This window comes from Thunnus albacares, chromosome 18, assembly GCF_914725855.1.
Source record: "Thunnus albacares chromosome 18, fThuAlb1.1, whole genome shotgun sequence".
NCBI lineage: Eukaryota > Metazoa > Chordata > Actinopteri > Scombriformes > Scombridae > Thunnus > Thunnus albacares.
This window is the reverse complement of record NC_058123.1, coordinates 8177751-8192912: the sequence shown is the minus strand read 5'-3', so window position 1 is coordinate 8192912 and position 15162 is coordinate 8177751. Positions and strand designations below refer to the sequence as shown.

At 40.3% G+C, this 15162-nt stretch overlaps 1 protein-coding gene across 6 annotated transcripts in view; it reads right to left on the bottom strand.

The window, feature by feature from the left end:
- Nucleotides 1-4420: 4420 nt before the first annotated feature.
- Nucleotides 4421-15162, bottom strand: part of fcho2 (FCH and mu domain containing endocytic adaptor 2) — a 46944-nt gene continuing 36202 nt past the window's right edge. For 2 of the 6 annotated variants that reach the window (XM_044333335.1, XM_044333336.1), the window contains 12 exons: nucleotides 14187-14270; nucleotides 13000-13509; nucleotides 12446-12561; nucleotides 12218-12347; nucleotides 11576-11635; nucleotides 10916-11027; nucleotides 9787-9942; nucleotides 8863-8995; nucleotides 7770-7969; nucleotides 7610-7674; nucleotides 7347-7511; nucleotides 4421-7261 (listed from right to left, as the gene is read on the bottom strand). In XM_044333335.1, the coding sequence (XP_044189270.1) occupies nucleotides 7239-7261; nucleotides 7347-7511; nucleotides 7610-7674; nucleotides 7770-7969; nucleotides 8863-8995; nucleotides 9787-9942; nucleotides 10916-11027; nucleotides 11576-11635; nucleotides 12218-12347; nucleotides 12446-12561; nucleotides 13000-13509; nucleotides 14187-14270 (1754 nt within the window). In that variant the 3' untranslated portion in view covers nucleotides 4421-7238. The remainder of the gene's footprint in view (nucleotides 7262-7346; nucleotides 7512-7609; nucleotides 7675-7769; nucleotides 7970-8862; nucleotides 8996-9786; nucleotides 9943-10915; nucleotides 11028-11575; nucleotides 11636-12217; nucleotides 12348-12445; nucleotides 12562-12999; nucleotides 13510-14186; nucleotides 14271-15162) is intronic. The other 4 variants (XM_044333339.1, XM_044333341.1, XM_044333337.1 and 1 more) reach the window with 3 other exon arrangements.

The window sequence follows — 15162 nt, the reverse complement described above, 5'->3', positions numbered from 1 at the left end:
TCCAGTCTTTATGGCAAGGTAAGCTAGCGAAGGTTACGCTATTGTAACCCTAGTTCTGTTAGCACAGGCAGAGCCTTCCACTGGATTCCATGGGTAATACTCTCCTCCAATCACACGCATGTATTTGCCCACTGAAATTTGCATAAACGTAGCTGGCCAATCAGGACATGCCTACCTGAATACGTGTGGAGCCTACAGTATATAAGGGAGAGTCACCGCTGTCATCCTTTCTTCTTCAGTGATTGGTGAGTTTGCCCGCTGAACAGCTTTCTCCAGGGATGGAGACGCTGCTTCTGCCTGTCCCATGTCCCAGCCTTAATGCTGGCACTGACCTCTAAGAGTTATGCTTTTAGTGCCTCGGCTGAGACCACATGGAGAGAGGTGTCCAGCAGCCTGCACAGACTGGTGAAAAGGGTGTATGTGTGTCAGCTGTGTTTCACCTGACTGGACATGATACACCTGCATTTTTCCCGTGAATGAAGTGTACAGATGGTCTGTTGCTTGGGGACCCCTGCAAAGTTAGACCATGGCCTTACCCAGTTCAGTTATATGCTGTCTGGGTTGGCTGGGGCCCCCTACTTCGCCGCCGAGGGGGCCTAGGCTATAAGAAGTAGGTGGCCTGTGGTGACTAACCTTTAGCTGGTCAGGATTAAATGAATAACAATTCATTTAAAATGCTGCAGAGAGTTTTACCAGGGACCAGATAGAAATAATCAGCCCCATTTTACTATCTCTCAATTGTCTTTTTTTAGCATTAATATCAAGATCTAGATTTGTTTCTACATTTATTCAAAGAATGGCATCTGAGATATGTTTAGGAAACATTTCAAATACAAGGATGGGTACAAGGCAGACAATTCAAGGCCTCATATGACTTACTATGTACTCCAAAAGCCAAAAACAAAAACCTATGGTGAGGCAACCAGTAGCTCCTCTAGTCTCTGGCTCTTTAATCAGGCTCCAAGAGGATCTCAGGTAAGGTGTTTGGATGTTTTAACACTACAGTTTCAGTTTTAAACTATTGTGTTTGCTGTCCCAAAGTGCTTGCAAAATACTCACATGTTCTACATTACAAAACATGTACCACTTTGTTCATTAAACAGTTATGACGTGAGCTGTGGGCAACTTAGGAAGTTGGATTGCTTTTAGAATACCAGTAGGTATGAAATATGTCCTCTATCATCATTTCTTATCAATAAAAAGCAGTAAACAGCAGAGTTGCCACATTTTGGCGGTTAGAAATCTGCTTTGTTTTTGAGACAGAAAGAAACCAAGCTATTACTGTGTTTGCATGATCATGTCCAATTAAAATGACCAATTTTTTACCATGGGGCTTGTGGATTGCCGAAAACTTTAAAAACATTTTAAATATATCTAGCCTGACTTCAATAGATATTCCCAAAATTCTGTCCTCTCTTGTCGTTGTTTACTCTTATATTTATTCTCATAGATTCTCTGTTTCAACAATTTTGTTTGTTTTATAATTTTGTTATTCTTGTCTGCATTAATGTAATTTATTAGATTTTTCATGTTATTGTAAACCACATTGCATTGCTTTGATTAAATTGATTAATGGATGGATGGATGGATGGATGGACTGATTGATGGATTGATTGAAACTGGTGGTCTACCGATGTCAGGCAGATAAAGCCATACAGTCTCAGTCCTTATATAGTGATAAAATCCCTGTCAGTTTTGTTAACAGTGAATTGTGTTCATATTTTATTGCCGGGGGGAAAAGTTGACAGAGTTCTGCTTGCTGAGTGGAAAATGTGACAGATGCCGCTGGATGTGAGTCTGACATGTTCAGGGTTTGAGTTATTCTAAAGAGGTCTTCTGGGTTTTGGAGCGAGCAAGAGAAGCAGAGGAGAGGAATCCATATTAATGCAATAAACTTACACCATCCTTGTTTATTCAGATGGTTTTCCTCGTGGTGAAGAGCGAGATCAAATGGGCACATCAATTATAAATTGTCCATAAATGTTACTGATGTGGGGTTCGCTCTCTGGATTGTAGAATAACTCAACTCTATGGCTCCAGTGGGCCTTTGAACAAACATGACTATGATGGTGGACAACACAGACTAAATGCTCCCTCTGCTCTGACTGTTTCACGGAGCTGATTCTTGACGTCCAGGATCTCTCAATCGATACCAGGCACAGATGGCTCGACCATCCTAGAACCCAGAATTTCCTCAATATGAAAGAAATAGTTTGACATTTCGGGAAATACACTTATTCTTACTTTCACGCCCTATAAAGCTCGTTAATTAACACAACAGTTAAAACTCTTTTGTTGAATCGACAAAAAAAAAAACTACAACTACACTGGATTATGTGCAGGACTGAGTACAGTGAATCTCAGCTGGTTGCCTGTCACAGTGACAACAAAACTCCAGGAATTCACTGCTCCCGGCCAAGAAACATACCTGCACATAACTCTCAGTAAAATCACGACTTGCAGTTTTTACACTTTTGTTTTTGTACGGATTAAACAAACAAGATTGAACATGTTAATTAATGAGCTTTAAAGCTGCTGGTAGGCAGGTTTTGTTACCTTTGGACCAGATCACGCTAGCTGTTTCCCCGTTTCCAGTCTTTAAGCTAAGCTAAGCTAACCAGCAGCTGACTGTAGCTTCATACTAAGCATTCAAAACATGAGAGTGGTATCAATCTTCTCACTTCATTTCTGAGAGTGAAAAAGTGTATTTCCCAAAACGTTGAACTCTCTAAAACTCAGGAAATGCTGGGCTCTGAGTTTTACAGGGTGTTATGTGAAGGACCGCCGGGAGCAGAGACTTCTTGGAGTTTTGTCATTACTGCGAGAAGTCCAGCCAATGAGAAGAGTTTCATTGAGCCAAGAAATATACATAAGAAAGATACAGTGAAATCACAACTTTACACTTTGTTTTTTGTACGGATTAAACAAGCAAGATAAAACGTGTAAATAAGTTGTTGGTAGGTCTTTATGCTAAGCTACGCTAATTTGCTGCTGGCTAGTGCTTCATATTTACTTTACAGACAGTATATCTTCTCATCTGGGCAAAAAGCTTACCAAAATATCTATTCCTTCAGGCTCTCTCAATCATATCTCATACTTGTACAGCTCTCACACTCAAACTCCCAAATCCTCTCAAGTTGTGTAAAGTGCTTGGCCGTACACAAGAGTCTTCATATGGATCAACACAGTTTCTGGATATGACTTCAGCTCACATATCTTACTTTGGTTTTGCAGAGAATAACATCACACACAAGAGACCCTAAGATCTCCTCCTCTTCATCTGAGTGAGGCGGACAGGGAAAAGTAGAGTCAACACTGATGGCTCACACATGTGGCTGTGAACAGGCAGCTCAGACGGTGTATTTCAAACAGCGTGGAGGAGGTCTTCAGGCAGAGGGACACAAGGCATGACTGAGTGTGTAAATATGCACAAGGTGTTGATGTAGTGCTGAGCGCGTACGCACAGTCATGCATACATCCTCCTAGGCAAAGCACTGCATGAGCTTCGCGCAGTGCAAACAGTACATTAGTAACACATGTGTGATGGTGTCTTCAAGCTGTTTTCATGCTCTATCATTCTGCATGTCAGTAGAAAGTTTAATGCAAACCTTTTGATGTGGATCATAGTCTTTTTTTTTTTTAAATGTAAAACTGACAATAGATAGATAGTACAGTGAAAAATGTAATTTTCATCTTGCAGTGTTGCAAGTTTTGACCTCTCAGCCTACATTTTGTCCATGAAGAATATTGGGGAGATTTCAAGGCTTTAAAATCCCTAATAACTTGGTTTAAAATCTAAAAAAGTATGTCTCTATATCCATAAAGAATCATGACTAAATAAGCAACAATCAAAATTAAAATTTTAATTGACAGTGACCTGGAAACATGAGCAAACAGCCCACTAACTGTCATCAGATTGTGATTTAAAAAAAATCCTGATTAATGAACAAAAGTAACCATAACTGCTCTAACTTTGGAGAAAATTCTTGTTGTATCTTGTCTGTCTAGTATGAAGCTGAGAGAGAAAATGTTTTCAGGGCCTTTAAATGGCCAGTTCACCCCCAAACTCTGAAACTTGCCTTTTGCTACCCCTAAATCTATCTAACAATCCTCATAATTCCAGGTTGATTCAAAATGCTTGAACCATAACACTAATTTCTACAAAAACACACACAACCGTCCGTCTCCACACAAAAGGGATAAAAATGTTCCCATAAAGTTTGCTGAACACAGGGCCGGGGCTGCAAATAATGATTGTTTTCAGTCTCAGTTAATCTGCCGATTAGCTATTATCCGCTTTGTCTCTGGAAATGCCAGATAACAGAAAAAACGTCTGTCACAGTTTCCTAAAAGTGAATGTGATGCTCTAGACACTATATCTTAAAGTTAACAAGCTTAAAGAAAATCACACAGAACACACTTAAAGTAGTCACTTTCATATATTTGTATATATTCATATATTACACATTTAATACAGGCACAATGAGAAATCATAAAGTAGAGACAAAAAGTGGCTGATACTGGTAAAAATGTACAATTTATGAGAATCATTTACACAATTTTGCTCTTTTTAAACTCTGTTTAATACAACAAATAAGAAAAGAAAGAATGTGAAAGTGACCAAACAAGGAGCCTTGTAAATTCATTTTGAAAGGTTTCTTTTTTTTTTTTTTTTTTTAAGGGAAGCAAGAACCAGCTTGCTAATACTGAATACAATTACAGAATCTGCTTGTATTTTTATTTTTTTTTAATGCTTTCGGCTCATCTTACCATAACCACTGGTATAATTAATGAAGAGAAAACACTAAGCGATGTGTTGATTTCTCACTGTACAAATGTCTGGTGCTACAATTTTAGGATTTTATGTAAACTCAACATTTGGCTGATTAAAGTTCAGTGTGATATACAAAATTTAAGTCCATTTAAAACACAACTCAAATGAACTTTTCCATCATTCATTTAAGGTAAGTGTCTCTAAATTATTATAAAAGGCGTTAGTCTTAAACCAGCTACAGATGTCCACTTAAAGAGTCATATAAAACATTAAAGGTATTTTAAAAACTGATGATTACATATAATTACCCTGGCTGGACTTGATGGCTGAAATCAAATCAGTTTCCAACAGTTTCCAAGTGAGACATCAGATGAATCAAGTCATCACCTGTTCACCACCTGTTATCCAATCATTTAAAACCTCCAATGAGTTGTTTTTTTGTAGTAAAAAATTAGCCTGATGCGAAAATTACTTCCTAAAATCTTATCAGAGAGGTCAGTTGGCCGAGTGATGCACAGTGTATGAAACTCCAGTCGTAAAAAAAAAAAGTTTCATCAGTTTTCAATCACAGCTTCCAAGCAATTAATCACATCATTGAATGATCATTGCAAGGACGTGGTCAATGGAAAAAAAAAAAAAAAAAAAAAGGTCCTACACAACATAACATACTCCATCAAGAAGTACAACAGCCTCTACAGCAGCAGCCCTCCATTAGTAAAGAGACAAAAATGGAAACACCAAGAGTCAAACGTGGCAATTTTCCAACCATCCATCCATTTTCCATTCACCCACTTGTGCTGTCAATAGTTTCGAGGGGCTAAGGCCTTTCCCAGCATGCAATGGGTGTGAGAGGCAGGACAGTTTCACCAGTCTATCACAGGGCAATGGCAGTACTCTGTCACAATATCTAACCACAGTCAACAACACTGGATTACTCAGTGTCGAGTAGTTGCGATAAGGCATTTCAATCATTAATTTGGCCTTATTGTGCTACTTCTCACTAACATCGTCTACCGCGCGGCGAGCGAACGAGAGGTTAAGATCGACTGACGAGTATCGAATAGAAAAAAAAGTTATAAAAAGAGTTCAATGATCAAACCCAAATCACAGAAGGAAAAACGAAGAGTTTATCATTTCTGGAAGACAGTTGGGTTGTAAAAAGAGGAAGTCTTTTCCCTTCAATATCCAAATAAAGGAGTAAAAAAAACACAACTGGCACAATGTTGGTGCTATTTTCATTAATTGTGCTGTAGTATACAAAAAAAAAAAAAAAAAAAAAAAAAGAGTAGAGAAAAGTTAAGATTCAGGCACATTTCTCCATTAATAGGGCACAAAAGTTTGATTAAAAAATACTTTTAAGTTTTAAAAAAAGGTTGCAAGTTAGGTTTGGGGTAACGTCCCTTGATTATTTTTTTTTTTTTTAAAGCATTTGACACAATGTTTTACAGTCAAGATCACTGAGCTGTTGTTTTTTTTTTAATAAAGATTTAAAAAATGAAGGGCTTAAAAATGTAAAAAATACAAGCCTTGACTGAAAGGGGGATTTACAAGGAAAAATAGTTGAATTTTAAAAAAGATCACACTGATCACAGACCCCATTAAAGGGTGATTGTTTAAAAAAAAAAAAACTCCATATAGAGAAAAGATTAAATCTGGAGACCCAAATCAGGCTAAAACATTGACGCACTTTTGTTGCCTATTGATCCACAGTATAAGAGGAGGCACTGAGGTCAGATTTTTTTTTTTTTTTTTTTTTTGCATTTGCATTTGTTTGAAAGCACTTCAATGTTGTTGTAAAGATCAAACTTGTGCTACGAGTGTGTGAGACAGATTCTACCTTCATTGCTTCATTGCACACGATCAAAAAAAAAGACAATTCGCAAAGGAGGGAAAAAAAAAAAGAAAAAGAAAAAGAGTAAGACAGAACTGATTTGAGAGTAAAGTCAGAGCTGGTCGAGTGTTAATATTTACAGTGCGGAGGGACAGAGGGAGAAACCACATGGTTATTCTTCTCTTCCACGCATGGTTTTGTTTTAGATTCCTTATAGGCTCTTGAAAAATGAATATAAAGGGAAGAAGAGCGTCTGAGAGATTTTTAGTGCACTTTTTTTTTCTCTTTTTATGATTTCAAATACAATATAGATTTATATCTAATCAATAAATCGTTTCTGACTATACAAAAGTGAATTGATCAGAAAGCATTATTAGACTTCATATCTACACATTTCCTGAAAGCTCGTCTTAATTTGCTTTTATTTGTCTTTTTTTTTTTTTTTCTTTTTTTTTTTTTTTAAACAGTGTTCAATACTCAGTGCTGTTTTTATTGTAGTGAGATTCTCGCTTCCCAGGTAAAAGCACAACCGTGCTCAGATAGATCCGGAGGTTCAGGAGACCTTGCAAAGTTGATGACTTCTGTTCCAAGCGAGATTTTTTTCTTTCTTGAGAAGCAGAGTGGTGGGTCACCTCAGAAATCTGCCATATAACGACCTGCAGAAAAGAACAAAAGTGACACAATTTGAGTTGTTGGTGCGCTAACCAACATTTGATCTGGCTGATGAAGGGTAATACATACCTGTGGCAAATCTCTTCTTGTTGAGAGAAAGTCTGTATCCACTCCCCTGCAGCTCCATGTCCACTCCTGACAGGGTGCTCCCCTCGTTCATAAACTGCACCGCCATGGTGGAGGGGTTTGACGGGCCATTTGACAGCTCGAACTTGGCCCTCAGAGACCCGGCGCCTGGGGTCAAACGCAAATACACTCACTTGCCACTGAGTCTACAAGTACGATTTTAAAGAAGCTGTCTCTTGTGGCAAACAAATTTGTATAAACCTTACCTTCATTTTCAGACTTTTCTGAGATGTCACTCAGTTTCCAAAGACACTTATTCTGCTCTGAATTCCTAAAAGGAGAGAATGAAATAACGCATTAAGCTAAAGCTAAGAGTTATTGTTCAATGCTTCATACTTTCTGTGCTACTGCTGATACACATCTCACCAGATGGAGTTGGGTAGGGATTGCATGTTGGTGACTCCTCCGTCGACAGGCACTAAGATCTGTATGTTGGTGAGCGGCCCGGGGGAGGCCATGGACTCCGGGTTGTAGCGGTAGTCCACCCGCAGGTCCGTTGTACTCGGTGCACACTTCCAGTAAACGGCCAGGTTGAGAGGAGTGGAATGAATCCCGTCAGACAGCACCTGAACGCAGCAGTGCAGAGTTAAACGTTAAATATAGACAAAGCTGCTTCGAATTTGAGTAATTAGAGTGATTTTCTTCATATCCTCTGTTGGAATTACACTGTGAAACTCAACTTTCAAGGTTCATTTTGGTATTATACTTTTGACACAACATATTTAGCTGATTTGCTGTGATTAAAACACGAATGCACACTAAAAAACAAAACTCATAATCCTCCAAGGTTTCCTGGAAAGCTCAAAAGTCGTAAGTGAACATCAACTGTTCATCAGTTGTTCCATAAACAAAGCAGTCTGTTGAGCTCAGTTAGTTGATTATTGGATTGTTTGTTTTACAACTCTATGATTTTATACATTTCATTATATTCCTATATTTCTTGATCAACCGTACGTAAACTAAGTCTTTTTTTTGTGTCAAGATGACTCTAAAAAAAAAAAAGCGGGGCCTGATTATGGGGTGGCAGGACAGCTTTAGTGGTTTGTGAGGTCATCCATCAACTGGAGGGCCAACGCTTGATGCTTGATGACAGTGTGGCCGAACCAGCTGAAGAATCCCTTGACAAGATATTTAACTCCTACCTACAACTGACGCCACAGCATTTACTGGCTGATAAGTGGAATTTCCCATTATGGATGTATTTACATATCAAAATCACACGTAAATACATTCATTGACCAGTTTTAATATAGAAAACTTAAAGATTACAAGAGTACGATCACTGGAATAACATGTTCACTCCTGTAACCTCGTCTTCATTTGCTTTATTACGTCTTTCTCAGGACTTGTCTGGATTGTGAAGCACTTTTTTGGAAATGTTGTTTTTTTAGAAAAGCATTCTTTAAAACACAGTTATTTCATCTGGATTATGTTCTCGGTTCGGTGTCAGCTGACTGACCTGGTATTTTAAGATGTCCACGTTGTAGTAGGAAGCTGAAGGATTCTGATCTAAGGCTTTTCTGAGGTAGGACGTCAGTGCTTGCATGTTGAACCAGAAGTCCTTGGAATTGGAGTCACTTTGGGAAGGATCGCTGAATAAAAGACACGCAGATAAAAGACAAAACAGTCAGAAGGATACGCACACGAACACACGCGCTCGTACACACAAGGAATAATCAGAGGCTCAATTATTCATTGCTCTTCTTGGCTTTGTGTGCAAAGCTCCAATAGCTTGGAAAAAATGACCCTGTTATATCCAACCAGCTACTAAATCATGAATTCCATTTGATTCAATTAGTCCAGCCATGTGGTCTTGGGGGATAACTGAGATGAACCAGAGCAAGAAACAAATAAACAGAAAAATATTCATTTTTCTTTAGCTTTGGGAGAGATTTTTTTAAACTGGTCACAAAGAGTCGACCTGACAAAGTTAGTGCCATTTTTTTTGAAACTTGCACATGTGAGCTACAAGATACTTTCAACAGCTCTCACTGAGACAAAAGAGGTGAGAGGTAAAATAACGTAGGTTAAATGAAGCAGCTGTTATAAGAAGTTTGCTGTTCTTTTTTTGCTGTTTTAGGGCGTGAAGTGTTTCAGAAGAGACATGGGCTGTTGAGAACCTGGCTGTTAAAGTCTGGTGGAAAATACTTCCCTGACAGCTTAATGATAGGTTTATGTCAGATTACTAATTGAATTTCCTCTCACTGACGCACTCTGTATTTCCTCAATTCTCACTCATATCATCAAGTCCAAATCCCTCTTTTACCTAACCACAACTCGGACAAGTCATCAACTCATCAGCTCTGCAAACTTCTTCACTTGCAAACCTTTATATTTTAGCTGGTTTTTTTTGTGAACTTTCCCCCCCCTTGGACACCCTCACCTGTATAGTAGCTGCTGGTTGGGAAGGATCTGCTCCAACTTGCTGGTGTTCTTCAGTTTGAAGGTGAGCACGGCCGGGGAGGGGTTGGTGGTGAACACCTTGATGATGCCCACGGGGAACGACAGAGTCATGTCTCCTGTGATCTTCACGATACACCTTGCGAAGTGCAGACATATGTTGATCATTTTTTTTCCCATCAATTAATACTTAGTATTAGCAGTACTTAGTATAGCTTGTAAAAAGGGCAGAAAACTATGAATCACAAGTCACAAATTGACCAAGTTGACATCTTCAAATCACATGTTTTGTCTGACTAAGAGTCCAAAACCCAAAGATATAAAGAAATAATCATATTTGAGAAGCTTGGCCAGGAGAATATCTGGCATTTTTGATTGAGACATAACTTAAATAATTAGTCAATTATGAAAATTATTCATTTCAAGGTACATTTGACATATTTGGTCTTATTCTGGATGGTATTTTAACCCACTAATCCACCCTTTATACGAAGATCTAATCAAGCCTAAGACTAGATATTCAACCTGTTGTAGTGTCTAACATTGGCTTTAGTTTCTAGGTTTAACACATCCCCATCTCTAAATATACAGTATATCTACATTCTTCTGTAGTCTAATGTACATCTGGGGCAGGAAGAGTCTTGCTCGTTGGGGTCCTGCCTTGGCTGCAGTGGTAACAGCCCACAGTGGGTCTCAACCTTGCACCGTGTGTCTGCTGCATTGCTTATGAAATGTTCCATTTGCTAATCCCTGCAAAAATAAGCCTTTTGCACAGCAGCAATTTAACAGCAGTTAACCAATAAAAGGCTGTATGTTTTCACTGCCCCAGACTATAATCTGCCCCATGTAGGTTATCCAGTCTGAAAGAATGGTGTCAGACTTAACACAAAACATTCCACACATACGCACCGACATGGAGACACACTCTGCGAAAACGCACAACCAAAACGTGTGGGTGCAGCGCACACTGCACTAGGAACCGTGCTGTACACCAGCGTGCACTGTATAACTCATAACGTCATACTTGTTATAGTTCAAATATGGACAAAAATGTGTATGCGTGCAGGTCCATGTCGGGGCCTTTGAGCTGCAGGAGGTCATGTGAGACTCACTTAGTGGGATCAGCCCCTTTGAAGTAAGCATTAACCGACTCTGTGAAGGCCACGGCAATGGGCAAAGCATCTTGGGATGCCAGGGTCACAGGGCTGGGACCGCGAGACGTTCCTGAGAATGAAAAAAAAAAAAAAAAAGGCAGAGAGTTGTGGGTCTGTTGATTCAGCTGCAGATCAGACTTTCATAACAGCGAGGTCCTCACATCAGCATTAGGTAGGTTTGATCATGCAAAGATGCGTTACATAATTAAGAATATTTCTATTATTGCATTTCATGAAGTCAGTCATTCATACATCGCAAATCAGTACATTCTGTTATTTCTCAGATGAACAGAAATAGCATATGTTTTTAGAGCAGTTTGCGCTGCAGCTGCTTTACCTAAAATTAAGTACTATTAGAAAGTCAGAATGACCTCAGACAGCATATTAAAACAAGAGAATGAGTCAATTCATTCATTACTTCATCGTGTTAGGAGTCGATGCCGTTGAAAGTAAGAGAATGTGAGAAACAAGTTGAGAAGGTGAATATGGAGACAAGACAGAGGAATGCAATCACTGCAAAGCATAAAATGCAGGTGTCCGTCCGGCCCGGCCGACAGACTGAGAGTTAGTTTTAGTTAAATATAGAGGAGAGTCCTCTTGTATGAATTACAACCATACCTGCTGGTGTTTCACACCGCTTCTCAAAGGTAGGCAGCTTTGCTATGAACACATCGTCCTCTTTACGCCAAATTAAAAAAGGCGTAAAGAAGAAAGGAGGAGATAAACAGACCCAGAGAGCACAAATGTGAGGAGAGAATGACGCTGATCACAGTTGTAAGCCAGTTTCTAAATGATGTGTGATGGTGGCAGGTGAGCCCTAAGCTGACAAGGCTGATATGACTGCACAGAGATGAACAAAGAGCTAACAGGCCCTAATGATGAAATTCTTAGCATTAGCGAAATGTATTTATGCAGAGATGATAACTGTAAGCACCACACAGGGAGAGGAGTGTCTCTTAGGGGGAAAACAAGAGTTTGGAAGGGCAGACTCACTTTGGCTTAGCAGAAAGAAAGGAGAGGGGGAGAGCAGCTCTGGCTCTGGAGAGGAGAGGAGGAGAGCAAAGGTGTGCTCAGCTCCTGTAAGGAGAGGAGTGAAGGAAGGGAGGAGAGTGAGGGAAGTGGGAAGCAAGGTGGGGACATTGTGGTGTAGATACAAAAAGGCATGTGACAGTTTCGGTGAAGAGCCGAAGAAAAGGAGAAGAAACAGTCCGAGAAAAGAGATATTCTTTTAACGGCGGCACGCCGAGGAAGCGTTCTTACCGACAGTCGGGGTGTTACCAGCGCTGAGTGAGGCGTTCGAGGACAAGGAGGAGGAGCTCTCTGCCCGGGCGAGCGGTGCGGTGGGAGGCGGGCTGGCGTTGGATGTCTTGGGTGGGCTGAACGGCCGTACCTGCATGAGTAGAGTCAATGAAATAGAGATGATATCACAATGTTTTTTTTTTTTTTTAAACAGCAATCAATAGTGTGTTACTGCACATATGTACTCACAATCTCATTGATTCCTGTGAGTTTCCCGGTGGGGAGTTTGGGCCTGGAGGAGGGTCGTGGTGGGGGCACCAGGGCTCCGGCTGTCAGAGGGGTGGTAGGTCTGTTCGGTACTGGCACTACGAGGAAGAACACGAGAAAATGTGACTGGTTGGTGACAGTTAAATAGCAGAGAAATTGGGAACAGAAACGGGAAGTTCACTCAAGTAGATGCAAAACCATCATGCATCAAGACCTCTAATATGAAAACCACAGTAGCAAAATTATATAGTGAAAATCATAACAGGAAACAAGGAAAACACATTCCAAACAAAATATCACAAAACAGAAAAACAAGGAAAAAAAAAAAACGTGGCAAACCAGGCAGTCAGTTAAACAACCATATGTCAGTCGAATAAAATAATAAAAAAAAAAACAATAGAAAATATAAAAAAATATGTCTCAAGTATGAAACAAATGCACAAAAATAAGAAAATACAGTTAAAATGAAACAAAACTAAACTAAAACTCCAAATCTCAGGCATGAGACACGTCTCTAGCATCGATAATAATGTTACCATTGAACACTTTGCTTGACGGAGCGGCTGCCATCGCCCTATCTGTAATCCCAGAAAAGACGTCAGAGAAACAAGAGCCGCTGTCCTCCCTGCCGCCCGCCGCTTTGCAGTCGGCGTCGGCGGAGTCATCAGAGAGGAAGCGACTGGACCTGCCGGAGCCGGACTGGGCCCTCTGGAGCTCCTTCACGGACGACCCCGAGCCCTGACGACGAGGTGGAGCGAAATTATCATTGAAGGCGATCCACTGACTCTGGGACCAGGACACGGAGGAGAAGGCGTCGACGCTCTTTGGAGGGCTTGCAGCGACCGGGCTCTTGACGGGGTCAACTGGCTCGGCCGGCAGGGTGATGGGGGCGCTCTGGGCCCGCGCCGGTACGGGCTTGAGTGCTTGGAAAGGGTTTTCTGGTGAGTCCCAGGGGGAGGATGTGGAGGAAGAGAAAGAGGAGACATCTTTGGATTGCTGGCTCTCTGCCAAGGGAGGAGAGCGCTCCCGTTGTACCACCGTCTCAGCTGAAGGGGACGATGCGTATGACGGTTGGGGGGGTGGGGGGGTGGGTGGGTGGGTGGGGGTGGGGGACATGACAGATGCAAAACAGAGTATAGAAGGTAGACATTAAGACACACATCTGCTGCTGATGTCAGAGAGAGAGAAGCACCGTATCATTGAAAACTGTCACAAAATACATAAACAATGAAGATTTTATTGGTAAAGACAACCAAGTCACTCAGTATCAGTATGAACTGTTACATTTTATCTAAACCCTGTTATATTACAGTTGGTGGAGCTTAAACCTATATCCACATGAAAAAAACTTGAATTAGAACCTACAGTTATGACATATTGTTCTTCTTTTAACATGAAAAATAGACTAATAGACACTGAAACTCTGCATAACCACAGTTCTGGTGTCAAATCCAGGAACATATCATGCATATTTACAAAATAAAATGCATCCAGTTATCAGCAACAAACACACAAAGCATCACATCCTGATAATCTAAGTATAATTTAACCTGGCTACACAATTTATGGTTAAGTGCAATCACATATCGTCACATGCATCAGCTATACTATAACAAAAATGCTTTATAAACATAAATACCATGCAAAACAGTAGCCGATGAAGCTCTTCAAAGGTTTGAATCTAAACTGCCGTCTGATAAACGGGGTCACACACACGTTTTACCTGGTGTCTCTGGCAGAAACACGTCTGAGTCATTCATCAGAAAAGATGGAGATGGAGGGATTGAGAGGATAATAGAGGCGAGGTCTAACGAGAGCAGGTGGAAAATCAAAAAATTAAAAATCAAACCAATAATACATCAAGTTATTTCAACTCAGGGGATGTAATGAAACAAAAAGTAAAGTAAAACACAAAATAAATAAATGAAAAACATCCATACATGTTTGAATCTTTTTAATACTTCACAGACTAGACTTGTTGAACGTGTCATGTGTGCATTAGGAGCCGGTACTACAGCTACACTGTACACAGAGATTTAACAGTGTGTAAGCAGGGACTTAATTCCCATCACGATATCTTAAATCGGGGCACTTTACGCTGCTCTTTTGACTTTTAAGCCGAGACCTTTGACAGTAACGAGACACTGTTTCACAACATACGTGCCAGCGGGCTTTACGGCCGACCCTCTGACCTCAACTAGGTGCCAATTAACTGTGGATTATGCTTAGCCTAGGCAATGGGTCAGCGCTAATGTCACTCTGTTTAAACACTGGTGTCATGCAAGTAAAAGCCATGAGAATCCCACTGTCGAGGCTATGTGCGCGCTTCGGAAAACCCCTCGAAAGTTAAGTAAAACAAACTCTCAAAAGTGTGAAACTAGGGAAGATCTATATGAAAGACGGAAACTAAGACAGGTACAGCTTGAATAACAAAATATAAAAGCTGCTGCTATTTAAGCGTGAAAGAAAAAGGCTAAACAGTGAAAATTTGTAGTCTGCCGTTTTATTTCCCTAAAGTCAAGTATTGAGTTTGAGTTCAGGGGTCAGTTCCTCCATCTGGGACTGCCCTGCGAGGAACGGCTTCCAACTGAGTAGCTTGGAAAAAGAAAAAAAAAAAAAAAAAAAAGAAGAGAGGGAGAGGGGATACTACGCAGCGCACACAGAGATGATGAGATCAAGGAACAGACAGAGCAAAAACG